Below are 14,180 nucleotides of genomic sequence, written 5' to 3' on the forward strand. Positions count from 1 at the left end.
AATATTCTTTTTTCCGGGGTTTGCCTGCGCCGATCTGGTTGGATTCCTTTTATTTAATCACTAAAATAGTGCATTTAGAGAGAAGCTGGGGACCTGAGATGCTTCCCAGCTTCGAGAATAGACTTTTACCAAGGTCTAGCAGGCCGGTGAGTAGTTATGTCGTTTTGTTTATTTGCTGGGAATTGTAAAGCCTCGCACGGGAGTGAGAAAATCGCTAGAGGGCTGTGGAAGGCACTTCCACAGGGCGTCAGTGAGAGACTCGCTGTAAGCACTGGACCAGGGCTATGTTTATTTGGGGAGGGACAGCACATATTGATGCACGCCACACATGCAATGCAGAAATAATGCTAATTTTCATCCGTCCCCATACAAAAAAAAATCCTTGGGGCTTTAACAGTATTATCTTGGTTCCCCCATAGGCCACATCATGTGCTGCACTTGAGATGCCCACCAGCTCAGAGATCTTACAGGTCATTCTTGAGTATATTTACACTGATGAGTCACCCACTATCAAAGGTAAATTCCAAGTTTTAGGTTTATTGAAAGCCAAATGCTGTGATACATATTCAATGTATCATAGTAACATTGATGTCTGTCTGATAATACTATGCTTTTGTTAGAGTGACGCTGTGCCTTCTCCCTTTCTCCCAGGGTCGCTGAATGTGGAATTTATTTGCAACGTCCTGATAGTAGCTGACCAGCTGCTGATCACACGACTCAAGGAGATGTGTGAGGTTGCCATTACTGAGAACTGTAAGTCTCCATGTTCTCATAATGACAGATTGAAAAGCAACGTCTTTACAGGTGACAACTATAAAGTAATGCATAACTCCCCATATTAACATTCAAACTGTTCGTTCGCTTCCTCAGTGACTTTGAAGAATGCTGCAGAGCTGCTGGAGTTTTCCGCTATGTATAATGCAGAGCAGCTGAAACTCTCCTGTCTTCAGTTCATTGTGCTCAACATGGCCGCTCTTTTGGAGTCAAAGTGAGTGAACTCTAATGTTTAGTTTAGAGTCGTTAAGATTTTCTTTCTCCCACATTTCCACTGTTTATTGTAATGGCGATGTGTCTGTGCGTGCGTGTGCACCAGATGGCCTCTGTGATGATGATGTGCTTCTGTGAGATTGATGGATGTGGAGACTGTTTGTACACTGTTCTGCTTATTAACTCTTGTGTAATGCGATGCGAGGAGATGAAAGCATCGCGCAGCAGCTGACCAAATAAGATGTTTGAACCTTGTGGAGTTCCAAAGAGAATGAGAACAAAGCATTTGATGAACAAAGCATTTGGTTAACACATTTATTGAATCGATAGATTAGAATAGAAGGAAATGGTAATGGCTTGAATTATGTAATGTAAACATGCTGTAAATGCATGGTGTCTTATAAACCCATGAGGGTCGGGCACATTGTGTGCAGGACACGGAAATAAAGAAACAATCATCAATCATCATAATGTAGCACCGTTGGGTAGATAAAACGCAACGGCATAATACATATACGTACCTATTATGCATATAGAGAGAGAGACACACAAGGAATATTTTATTTCGTGCTTTAGATTTCAATTCTGTATGTGTGTATGTGCCCTTAGAGCGTTGAGTATTCTCAGTGACGAGGTGCTGCTGGAGCTCTCTGCAGCCTACAGGAGAATGGTGAGCACTTTTCTCACGTTACTGTTGCTTATATTCACTAAGGCAGCGGTGGCCGAACGGTTTGCGGAGCGGTCTTGATATCGGAAGGTCGCTAGTTCGTATCCCCGGACCGGCACGTTAAAATTACCACCGTTTAAGTGCCTTTGGACAAGGCATTGAACCCCTACCATGAAATGTTCTATGAGCAGGGCCTGGCTGTAAACAAGTTCTTGAGCTTAGTCCAGTTACCCTGGGTAAACATAGTACCTACCCAGGGGGCAAAGGGGGTTGACCTGCATTTGCCATGACCTCAAAGGTTGTCCACCAGAAATAGTATCTATGACCCCGTAGGATCACAACCTATATGGACAACCCGGTAAATTTTTTGCTGGAAGTCCAATATGGCCGCCGCAATATTGGCCCCTATTAGTTATAATGGGGGGTGAATAGGGCAAAATTTTAAACCAAAACCAAAATCCACGAAACTTCTCAGGTTGATCAATGATATAAATATGAACATTTTTTGTATTGAAAGTTTCCATGAATTTCAATATGGCCGCCACAATATGGCCGCCACAATATTGGCACGCAGAAAATAGGTTTGGCTCTAACTTCTGAACCAGATGAGCTAGAAACGCAAACTCGGTGTCTATTTCATGTTTTCTGACCATGAGAGACTCAATGGAATACCTATTTTCATTATTGGGTGTGTCTGGACCCTTATTGTGCATATTTACAAGATGGTGGCTACCCGAAATAGTGCTTTACCATGATTTCTACCATGATTGTTGACTGTTTTAGCAAACACAAGCAATATTAATCCATTGGCTAAGATTTATGACACAGAAGGGACATATATCTTTGACCTTGCATATTGTCATTTCCCCTCAGATCCTATGTAGAGTTGTAGGAATGATTTCAGATAAAATCAGAGACCAAAACAATGTATCTTAGAGATTACTTTACTATGGGACTGATACTATGGGATTGAATGGGAGTGACAGTCCCATAGTAACAGTACCTCCCATTCACTCCCTCACTCCCATTCAGTCCCATTCACTCTGAATGGGAGTGACGTATCCTCAGTAATGTATCCTGAGGTCAACGGGGTTTCGGGTCTCTCAACATCATACCCCTCACTCAGGCGACCCAGCCGGGGTTGATCAAGTCCTGACTTACGTCCCAGTAGCTACCCTCAATCAGTCCCACTAGGGAAAAACCAGCGGCACACAATCCGTTAGAACTACTCCAGAACTACTCTGCCAGGGCTGGGAGGTACACTTCTGGCACATGGAGGGACTAGGCTCTGTGGGTTGTCTCCTGGTCGGGCCCCTCCTACGTCTCACCAGGTCCACTCCTGCTCTCACCAGGAGTAGAGTGAGGACCTGTGCGTTGCACCAGAGTCCCAGCACCAGACAGTTCATTCAGGAGTGGTGGGCATTGGGCAATGGTTCCGCAGGGTCATGGTGCTGCGGTTCCGCTTGCTGCTTGCATGGCCCTCCCAAAGGCCTTATTGAGGGTTGTTGGACTTCATCCTCACAGAGGACACAGGCTGGGGCGCTAACCCATACTGCTCACCCGGGTGCCGTCTACATTCCGGCTGTCACCCGTCTCTCCGGTGTCACCAGACTATACCTGGTTGTCACATACTGTAGTCTATTCCTATGAGTCACTATATAAATAGAAGAACTATAACTAAAAAACATCGCATGGATGCACCTGGGACGTATCCTCATTGATGTATCCTGAGGTCAACGGTGTTTCGGATCTCTCAACATCATACCCATCACTTAGGCGACCCAGCCGGGAGTGATCATGTCCCGACTTACGTCCCAGTAGCTACCCTCAATCAGTCCCACTAGGGAAAAACCAGGGGCACACAATCTGTTGGAACTACTCCAGAACTACTCTACTCTGCCAAGGCTGGGAGGTACACTTCTGGCACATGGAGGGACTAGGCTCTGTGGGTTGTCTCCTGGCCGGGTACTGTTACCCATAGTAACAGTACCTCCCTTTCACTCCCATTCACTCCCATATTATCAGTCCCATAGTAACAGTACCTCCCATGCACTCCCATAGTATCAATCCCATAGTAACAGTACCTCCCTTTCACTCCCATTCAGTCCCATTCACTCCCATTATATCAGTCCCATAGTAACAGTACCTCCCATTCACTCCCATTTTGAAAGGTGTGTTAAAATGGCCTTAGTCACATTTTATTATGACTTAGGCAAAATAATATGGCCTAAGTCTCCCTCTTGACATAGGCCATTGTTTTAATAGGGTGTAACAGGAAGGCCTTTTACATTAGGGCTCAGGTGATTTTACCAGAGGTGGCCAGCATCACCAGGTGGTGATTTAGGCCAAAAAAGCAATTTGGCCAAAAATGACTTAGGCAATTAGTTTAATAAGGTGACGATATTCAAAACAGTCAACAATCATGGTAGAAATCATGGTAAAGCACTATTTCGGGTAGCCACCATCTTGTAAATATGCACAATAAGGGTCCAGACACACCCAATAATAAAAATAGGTATTCCATTGAGTCTCTCATGGTCAGAAAACATGAAATAGACACTGATTTTGCGTTTCTAGCTCATCTGGTTCAGAAGTTAGAGCCAAACCTATTTTCTGGGTGCTAATATTGTGGCGGCCATATTATGGCGGCCATATTGAATTTCATGGAAACCTTCAATACAAAATATGTTCATATTTATATCATTGATCAACCTGAGAAGTTTCGTGGATTTTGGTTTTAGTTTAAAATTTTGCCCTATTCAACCCCCATTATAACTAATAGGGGCCAATATTGTGGCGGCCATATTGGACTTCCAGCAAAAAATTGACCGGGTTGTCCATATAGGTTGTGATCCTACGGGGTCATAGATACTATTTCTGGTGGACAACCTTTGAGGTCATGGCAAATGCAGGTTTCCTAAAAAAAGGGTGGTTTGCCCCCTGGGTAACCTTTCCTTTCCTTTAGAGATGCACCACACCAAAGCTATGAACTGAAAGAATCTCATTTAACAAGTGAGCAAGAGAAAACTGAACAAAGAAAATGTTTTCTTATCGACCTATAACACTGTTAACATGTATCAATTGGACCCCCCACACACACACACACACACAATCATATCATATGGTGAACGCTGTTAAAGAAATGTCTTATACTAGCGTAGACATTATTGGAATCACCCAGAAATGTTCATGTATTTGACAGAAACATATGCTTTTGTGGTAGTGTTACATGTATTTATAGCCACAACATTAATAATTTGGCAAATGGCTCTTACTGCTTGACTGATTTATAATGAATTAGTCCCAAAGAACCGCAAAAGCCCCATTTTCAGCAGCGTTAAGTCCTTGTGAAATTATTAATTTATTTCTTTGATGATTAAATATAACACTGCACTGCAGTTGTTACGTACATAAATGCATAAAAATAATCACAGATTCGTTTTTCTGTGTGTTTCTGTTCACACATCCAGCAGCTCATTAAAACATCCCTTCACAATATTGAATGCAAAAGTCATATTTGGCACAACGGAGACATTAAAGGAAGGAATAGACGTCTTGCGTTAGGTGTATATGCTGTAAGAAGTTAATTCTCGTTCTACTACTCTGCCACTAAATACGATATTACTTTGAACTGAGTCTGACTTGTCTGACACCATTCATTAAAAGATGTAAACCACTGGTTTCTTTCAAAACTGGCCTGAAAAATCAGAATACCTCAAGGGGAGATAAAAGCAATTTCCGGTAGAAAGGAGGTGTCATTTCTCCTTTGTACATACGGGTATAGTGTTTTGTATTTGTTGTTATCGTTGTTATTTACTGTTACTGTAGTTTGAGAAACAGGCACCTTACAGGTCTAACAATAATGCCAGATTCCGGTGTGATTTGCAACAGTAAAAAGACACTTACTTACTGGCCTAGAGGCAACATGAGTACGTGAAAAAGCATACTTATTCTAAGCTTGGTAAATCCCTATTTGGTAAAGAAACGGTTCATTGTCGACGTCGCATCACATTTTTTTGATGCAATTTGTATTCATTTTTTTTTTTAAATGTATTGACTATCATTCCTTGATACATTTAATGGCACCTTGAGAAATGGAATTTGAGCAGATGCTCTCATCTATAGTGAGTAGTGACTTACAAGAACGAGATCAGAGTAAATGGATTGAACCCTAGTCTCCAAACGACAGGGTCAATGTGGTACAGTGTATAGAAACACTATTGAAAGCTTCAAAGAATCTCGGATGATATGAACATTTCTTGGTGATTTAAAGGTGCTGTAATGGATAATTATTTGGTAAAACAACATTTTTTGTTAAAGTTAAAGCTCTAATAGTCTTGGTAGTAATTCTTGCTATAGTGTTTGTTCAGTAATAAATAAAGGCCTCTTCATCTTCTCAAGATCTTTAATAAATGAAAAATACGTTTTCAAATCATCAAAACAGGAAGGAGAACCAATCTATCACTATCAGTTTCCTTTTTTTTTATCGTTCCAATTGTGTGCTAATTTCTTTGTTGAATCACTTCCAATTTCATGTGTTCTGTATGAGTTCTCTCCCCTGACGAAATTGGTATCCCTTAATGAAAATGTCCTTTCTGTTTACTATTGAGCTGGAGAGATGGAGAGACCCGTAGTCGAATAAATAAAGTCCCTCACATTTGTATGTAAATTACATCCTGCACATAATTCTACGTTCATTAAAACTCTGACTGGGGAGAGAGTCGAGTTAAGGTTATATTTGTGGACAAACTAAATATGTTGGAATTTTCTACGTGGTGTCATTAAAATTAACGTTGACAATTGACATGGCACACTGCCTATTTAGAAAATACGAACACGGCACACAAAAAGATTGCAGACCCCTGGTGCCCCTGTATCCCTGTATGCACTTTATTTATGTTAAACATGTGCATTGGCAGATCCCAGCCATGGAGAGGAGAATGATTACGCCGTATCCTGACGCCCCAGACCTTAGCTTCTACAAGGAGGAGGATTTGAACTCTGTCTTCAGCCATAAAACTGAAACGGAATTGGAAAACTCTGCCAGGTACACCAATGGGGTTTACACTGTCAGTTACTTTTGGATTCTCAGCATGTTCATGTTGTCTGTGCTTTTATGTGAAATGCAATCTTAATACTTATTGCATTACTTATGATGATGGATGAACTAATATCGTTTTTGGCTTCAGGCACAGAGACATGTAGTCCTTCAAACTGAGACTCAGGCTGATTAAAACATTATACTGCTGCTGTCAAGCCGAGAGCCGTCACCACAGTGTCTTATTAGACTGTGATGGAAGTGACCGTAATATTGCATAGTCCTGGGTGTTAATAGAGGGTATGCACATCATACCCGTAAGTTATGCGGGAACACCTACTGAGTGGCAAAAAACTACTTTCTGGCCTTGACAGCCCATACATACTGATTGCATTAAACAACGTTAAACTCACTTTACCACTCCATGTGCCACTCACTTTATGCATGCGTGTACCCTCTATTGAATCTGAAAATGGACATGTTTTTTTTTTAACGTTCTGTTTATTCTTTTTTAAAGTAATTAAGTAAGTTGAGAAATAAAAACAGTGACAAATACAAAAAACTAAAACACACAACAACAAAACACAAACTCCAAATCAAGTCAACCAAAGAACATTCAAAACACAACAAAACAAAACAATAAAAACTATATAAAAAATATATAAAAAAATATAAAAAAACTACAATATAGTCAATATACAAAGCAGATCATGGTCACAAACATCATCCAGACAAGACAGGTTGGCCAGTCAGGCGACAGTTATTCAGGTTCAATCGGGGGCACAAGTGTAAGGCGGTCAACATGAGATAGAAAAGGCACTCAATTTAGGCAATATACAAAGCAGATCATGGTCACAAACATCATCCAGAGAAGACAGGTTGGCCAGTCAGGCGACAGTTATTCAGGTTCAATCGGGGGCACAAGTGTAAGGCGGTCAACATGAGATAGAAAAGGCACTCAATTTAGGCAATATACAAAGCAGATCATGGTCACAAACATCATCCAGAGAAGACAGGTTGGCCAGTCAGGCGACAGTTATTCAGGTTCAATCGGGGGCACAAGTGTAAGGCGGTCAACATGAGATAGAAAAGGCACTCAATTTAGGCAATATACAAAGCAGATCATGGTCACAAACATCATCCAGAGAAGACAGGTTGGCCAGTCAGGCGACAGTTATTCAGGTTCAATCGGGGGCACAAGTGTAAGGCGGTCAACATGAGACAGAAAAGGCTGCCATGCTTTACTGAATTTGGAGATTGAGCCACGCAATGTATATTTAATTTTTTCCAATTAAAAAAAAATACAGTATGACATAACGGGAATGTGAAGGGGGGTATGTTTTTTTCCAATGCATGAGAATAAGACGTCTTGCCAGAAGCGTCACAAAAGCAACAAGGTCAGATCGATATTTAGGCAGGGGGATAGTATCAGGAAGGACACCAAATAGGGAAATAATAGGGGATGGCTCTATGGGAAACTTTAACACATCTGAAATAGTATTGAAAATGGACATGTTAATGTACACACACACACACACACACACACACCAGATTAATAATCAGCAAGTCATATTGTTGTATCATCCTATACATTTTGTCAATCCAGAGAAACTCTGTGGAAGAAGGCTAAGATTAAAGCTAAAAAGAAACCACGCCGACGCTCCGACAGTTCAGGAGGATACATCCTGTCTGAGATCATTCAGAGCCCCCCACCTGCAGGTACGCACGCACACGCACACACAATTTAGTTCTTTATTTGAATCCGCAAATTACAGTTACTTTTACAGGGAAACAAAAAAAACAGGGTTGACAGTTTATGGGCACCCAAGGATACACATGGCACATTCTCCTCCACACAGACAAACTGCCTATAACAGCTGAAACAGAGCAGTATTTGCTGTTGTTTGCTCTTTGTCATGCCAGCTATTGTTAGGCCACTCGCGGTCGGTTTATATACATGGCCCAGGCTTCCGAATATCAGTATGGCAGATCTACATTCGATACCCAAGGTTTGTTATGATCCCAAGTAATGGTTCGTACTTAGAATGTTTATCTTGGAATGCCTGGTCCATGTACAAATCAAAGACACAGCCCACCTCCAGAATCAGCACCTCCTTGTGACTGGTGTCAACAAAAATAACATCAGATGTATTTGGGATGCTAGCAAAGACATTGCATGAACTAAACCTAAATCTAGTAACACTCTTGAATGTTTATACATTGCTGCACTGGCACATATTTTCGAATTGCAGCATGCACGCACACACACACGCACGCATGCACACTTGTCAGTGTCCTAGGCAAGTATATTTAATTTAGTTTCACTACAGCCATGTTTTTAGGTCTGTTTTAAATGTGGAATGGAGCAGTTCCGTGATGTTGGTCCACATGTTGGTGGCAGTGTAGTAGAATGCATTTTCCCCGTGTTTGTGACAAATATAGGGGGGAACAAGGTCAACGTCCCCCTGCCAGCTTGTCTGGCCACGCAGCATTCCCATTGAAATGTTGTGGTCGTTCCATCAATGTTCTCCTCTTTATCTCTCAGCGGTTTCTCCACCCCTGGTGAAGTCGGGAAAGAACAACTCATTGGAGTCCCTGCAGGAGCTGACGTCTGACTCAGAGGGCAGCCACATGGGGGTCGGCAGCCCCAGAGACCTGCAGTCACCTGTCTGCCTTGACAAGGCTGAGGTAAGAAGTATCCACCGCAGGCACTCGGCACTACACTACACCATTATTAGTGTAGTGTGAATGTGTGATTATTACACTGCTGTCATATTGCGCTGACATCTCTAGCCCATTTAGACGTTTTTAGATTCTAAAAATGTCTTCTACATCCTGACAGTTTTCTGAAAAAGCTATGTCAGTCGTTCTTCGATTTTTCAAAAATAAAAAAAATATTTTTCAATAGCTAAAGCATAGCATAATGCTAACACCAAAAGAGGTTCCCGCCCAAAATGGGCTAGAGCAGCACATCATTGCAAATGTAATGTGAGTATTTGCATCGTAGATTAACTTGGATATATATATATTTTTTTAAGGTTTTCTCACAAAATGGTGTTGATCCTCTGTCGGATGAGAAGTATGTGAGCCAGAAGGTTAAGACGCCACCCCACGGCCTCCCCACCCCTCCATGGACACCACCCAGCACCCCAACCTCTCAGAGGAACGGCCTCCCCACCCCTCCATGGAGCTCTGCTCCACAGCCCATCCCCAATGTGTCAGGCAGGTATGGTGAATGCCATCTGAGTCTGCAAATGCCTGAATTGTGCCCTTGACGCATGGTGGCTGCTCACTGCTCCATATAGTATAACTTTTAAACAGCAATGTCAGTGTTCACCTACCTATGTGTTGGTTCACCTATGTGACGTTGTGACGTTAATGAGCACCAGTAGGGGCGCTGTTGTGCCAGAAACAGAGACAGTGCTGCACTGTTTCCTGCTAATGAGATAGAAAGAGAGAGGGGGGGGGGGGAGAGAGAGAGAGAGAGTTGCACCACTCAGTTCACACAGGTGTGATTTTTCTATTTACAGCCATTTACAGCAACTCTAGCGCATTGTCCCCCAAAACGGTTCAAGAAATCAAAAAGAGGAGGGTTGCACTCGAAAATGAAAGGAAAATGTTTTTCGTGATTATTCCATAATGCTTCAAATTGACACAGATGTTTCGTCTATCCGGCCTTCAACAGTATATGTGATGTCAAAGGCAGAGGATAAATGTCCCCCTAGGGGATAATAAAGTACTCCTTTACCTTAAGTTGCAGGTGAAAGTTGAGATGTATTTCCTTTGCAGTTTTGTGTGATTATTGTGCCGGTCTATTCCAGTCCCGCTGCGCCGCCCCCTGTCCTGGACCTGAGGGCCATCATGGACATGGAAGCCAACTCCCTTCAGAGCCGCGGAGCCATCTCTAAAAGCCCTGGCAGGTGGGAGAACACTTTCATTTTCTCTTTTAACACTCGCATGAAGGCAGTAAAGCCAACTACCTCACAAACGGACTTCAGATTAAATTGACCAAGACCCACATTAACTTTTTCAAAAAGTACATAGTGTCGCTATAATTTGCCTTCCCATTTGTCAGAAAGAGGCACTTCTGTCTCCCTCACTCTCGGCAAGGGAAAATAGCCAGGCAGCCACCTAACTTTCACCACATTTTCTGGCCCCTTCTGACATGTCAAGAGTTCTAGGTCACAGTGCCTTTATTGTCTAATGCTTTCAAAAATCATTTTAATTTAATGCTTTATTGCACTGGTTCTCAAAGTGGGGTCTGTGGGGATCCCCAGGCTCCAAAGGGATCCCTAGGTAAATGAGGAACGTGTCTAAGCAGTCAGTCTGACCTATTTTGAGGTCGATTAGCTTTGCTCATGGAGCTCTCTTCCATCACTTTTCCTAAATATCCGATTAAAATCATCCCCTAGCAGAGAAGTTAGTCACACCCCAGACCACCTGGAGACCGTCATTGTTCAGCTTAATGGGATCATTTGCATTTAATTTCGCAAAAACGGTCAATTTGATCTTTAGTTTGTTTGTGTGGTAGTTGGTCTCACTTTAGTCATGCAAGTTTTAAGTTTAAGCCCTTTTTTGTGACTATTAGATTAAATTATAGTTTATCTACAAGCTGACAATGCCTTTCCACCAAACATCTTGACAAATCATAGGTCATAGGGGTCCCAGACTCCCAGGCACAAACTCTTTTCAAATATCAGTCTGCAGCCAAATGCATATCAATGTAGAGACCCACTGCTTCATTGCATGTCATTGCTCCTGTTCGTTACTCTTTACAGTTGGACTTGGTGACTAATGTGTACATCTCACTCCCTCTCCTCTCCGTCATCTCAGTAGCAAGCACTTGGTCTTCCCCAGCAGGACAGCCCAGAAGCAGAGGAAGGTGATGGCCAGCGTGGAGTCCCCTGTGTCCAAATCCACCCCTATTGTCACCCCACCCAAAAGCAGTGGAAGGGCCTGGTGAGTGGGCCTTAGCCATTAACTACATGAACTCTATTCTTGGTATGTCATAATAGGCAAACCTTTGGCATAAACAGTATATTGTGAGCTTGTAAATTGGTAATTTTTGTTATTTAATGTACAATAAAGTTCTACATAAGTCAACTACAAATGCAGCAGAACAGTTCATTTCCCAGTTTTTTTGACATGCAATGTTTTCTCAGCGCTCTGAGTTTCTCTAGTTTAAAAGTATGCTAGGCAGTTATAACTGAAAGCTAGGGCTGGCCAACATCTGATGAATTAAATATGACATGTTACCAAATTAGATTTCCAGGCTGTCAAACGTAGATTTTCTAAATCCACTTTCAAGTGGTCTCCATATAAATGGCATGTGACATTTGTGATGTTAACATAGTGTTCGTAGCGTAGAGAACTGTTAGAGTTCCTGCCCTCTCGTTTGTCATGTATCGTCACTCTCTTTCATTCTGCGTCCTCTTGGTCCAGGGCCACAGCGGTGCAGTCACCACCCTCCTCTGTATCATTTCGGGATCTCCTGGCTGAGGAGGAGAGTCGGATGGTCAAATCAGGGCTGACAGGAGCTCCATGTAGCCCAGTCCCTGCTGCTGCTCCTCCTCCTCGGAGGGTCTCCTTTAAGAGTGCTGAGCCCAAAGAGCCAGAGAGACAAGGCGGGTAAGTGTACGCATCCAAACTGGCATCTGTGCAGTGTGCACACTGGCATACACCTGCTGTTTTCTTTTGTTCAGTTCAACTTGTCTCCACTTGATGGCACTGTTGAATTGTGAGGTCAGTGCTCATGGACCATCAGGACTACACACACACACACACACACACACACACACACACACACACACACACACACACACACACACATGCAGGAAACTGTTAACTCATAACCAATAACCATGGCACAAATGTAAACCCTAATACTAAGGACCATGTCAAAATAATTGATATGGTCCTCCCCAGTCGGTGGTTTTTGATAGCAGAATACTGTGGTGTGGTGTATATTAAAATTCTACTAATAATGCTACTGATCATTGTAAAATAAAGAAAGAAACATAAGTTCAATTCAACTGACAATCAGACCCCCCATCAGACCCCCCTGTGCAGAAAGAGGCTTTCAGTGCTCTGGTTAGACTGAGGCCAAAGTTAGTGTCTGCTCTTCCACAGGGTTAATGACCCGCAGCTGGGTTGAGATGCCCACTAAAGTGTCCAGTCACTCTGACCTTTTACAAAGCTGAGATTGAGCTCAAGTCCCGTAATGGTTACTCCTCCGTTGAACTGGAAATGGCCAGTTGTCCGTGTGGGCGGAGAAAAACACAGCTATTTTGTTGTATTTCCTCTAATGTCACGTACCCTTCGACTTATTGCATTGAAGCTTATTTTTATTTTATTGAAGTGTCTTAAAAGTGATATTGGACTGTAACTATCAAGTATTGCCTGAGCTATTATTCTGTCAATAAGTGTTTTTTTGTTTGTTTTTTACATATCAATGAATCGATTAACTATACTTAAGCATTAATCGTTCAAAGGTGTCCTGCAAAAATGGTAAATAGATCTGCTAGATTCACTATGTTTTTCTTTCTTTTATTGGTGTTTGTATATAATAATAATAATAATAATAATAAACTTTATTTGTATAGCACCTTTCATACATAAATGCAGCTCAAAGTGCTTCACAGGGCAGGACACAGAAATATAAAACAATAAAACACAAGTAGTTAAAATGATAGAACAATGGCAAAGAACAAAATTGAATATAAGAACATAAAATAAATAAAAACACCACATGCAGCAATCAGTCAGGGCAGGGTAGGAACGTGCATAGTAAAACTCAGCTAAAAAGCAAGAGTGAAGAGGTGAGTCTTGTGTTGAGATTTAAAAATGTCTACAGAGGGTGCGTGTCTGAGCTCGAATGGAAGTTTATTCCAGGCTGTTGGGCCGTAGAAGCAAAAAGCTGCCTCACCATATTTTTTTGTGCACATTCTTTTAGGCACTTCAAGTAGGCCAGCATTGGAGGACCTGAGGGGGCGGTTAGGGACATATCTAGGTAGGCAGTCACGGAGGTACGGAGGTGCGAGACCATAAGGATTATTAATCAATTAACCGTTACACCCCTAAAGTGCTGCTGCCGAATTAGTTACATTGACTGACTGACTGACTATCGTAAACGATACAAAGCCACCTCCCTGACAATATCGCAGAGCTTTGTTAATTTTTGGACCACAATAAGACAATTTAAACTAAAGAAACCCAATGTTGTTCTCCATAGAGAAATTGCTTCCGGGAACCAGGGAATGAGCGATTCACGTCAGGACTTCTGTGCTCTATTTTGGGTCATCTTACGTTTGTAACGGTTGGATATTAAATATCAACAATTACTATTTTTTAATCACGGGTTGTGAATGATCTCCCTTTAAGATACAATTGATGAAGTTGAAATGCAAGAAAATGTCCTACATAAACAAGCAGCAAATACAGACACGTTTGGTAACCTTTTATCTAGTCAAATCAAAGAATCAATACAAG

General features: G+C 42.0%; 1 protein-coding gene across 4 annotated transcripts in view; it reads left to right on the forward strand.

Annotated features, from left to right (window-relative positions):
- The window catches only part of ibtk (inhibitor of Bruton agammaglobulinemia tyrosine kinase), a 39,711-nt gene that overhangs the window by 21,450 nt on the left and 4,081 nt on the right, over positions 1 to 14,180 (forward strand). For 2 of the 4 annotated variants that reach the window (XM_083760902.1, XM_083760904.1), the window contains exons 17-27: positions 420 to 516; positions 652 to 753; positions 871 to 988; positions 1,597 to 1,657; positions 6,574 to 6,701; positions 8,299 to 8,411; positions 9,238 to 9,380; positions 9,731 to 9,918; positions 10,514 to 10,612; positions 11,526 to 11,651; positions 12,135 to 12,320. In XM_083760902.1, the coding sequence (XP_083617028.1) occupies positions 420 to 516; positions 652 to 753; positions 871 to 988; positions 1,597 to 1,657; positions 6,574 to 6,701; positions 8,299 to 8,411; positions 9,238 to 9,380; positions 9,731 to 9,918; positions 10,514 to 10,612; positions 11,526 to 11,651; positions 12,135 to 12,320 (1,361 nt within the window). Of the gene's footprint in view, positions 1 to 419; positions 517 to 651; positions 754 to 870; positions 989 to 1,596; positions 1,658 to 6,573; positions 6,702 to 8,298; positions 8,412 to 9,237; positions 9,381 to 9,730; positions 9,919 to 10,513; positions 10,613 to 11,525; positions 11,672 to 12,134; positions 12,321 to 14,180 lie in introns of those variants that run through there. The other 2 variants (XM_083760903.1, XM_083760905.1) reach the window with 2 other exon arrangements.

This window comes from Protomyctophum parallelum (genome assembly GCF_964188405.1).
Source record: "Protomyctophum parallelum genome assembly, chromosome: 3".
In the NCBI taxonomy this organism is placed as follows: Eukaryota; Metazoa; Chordata; class Actinopteri; order Myctophiformes; family Myctophidae; genus Protomyctophum; species Protomyctophum parallelum.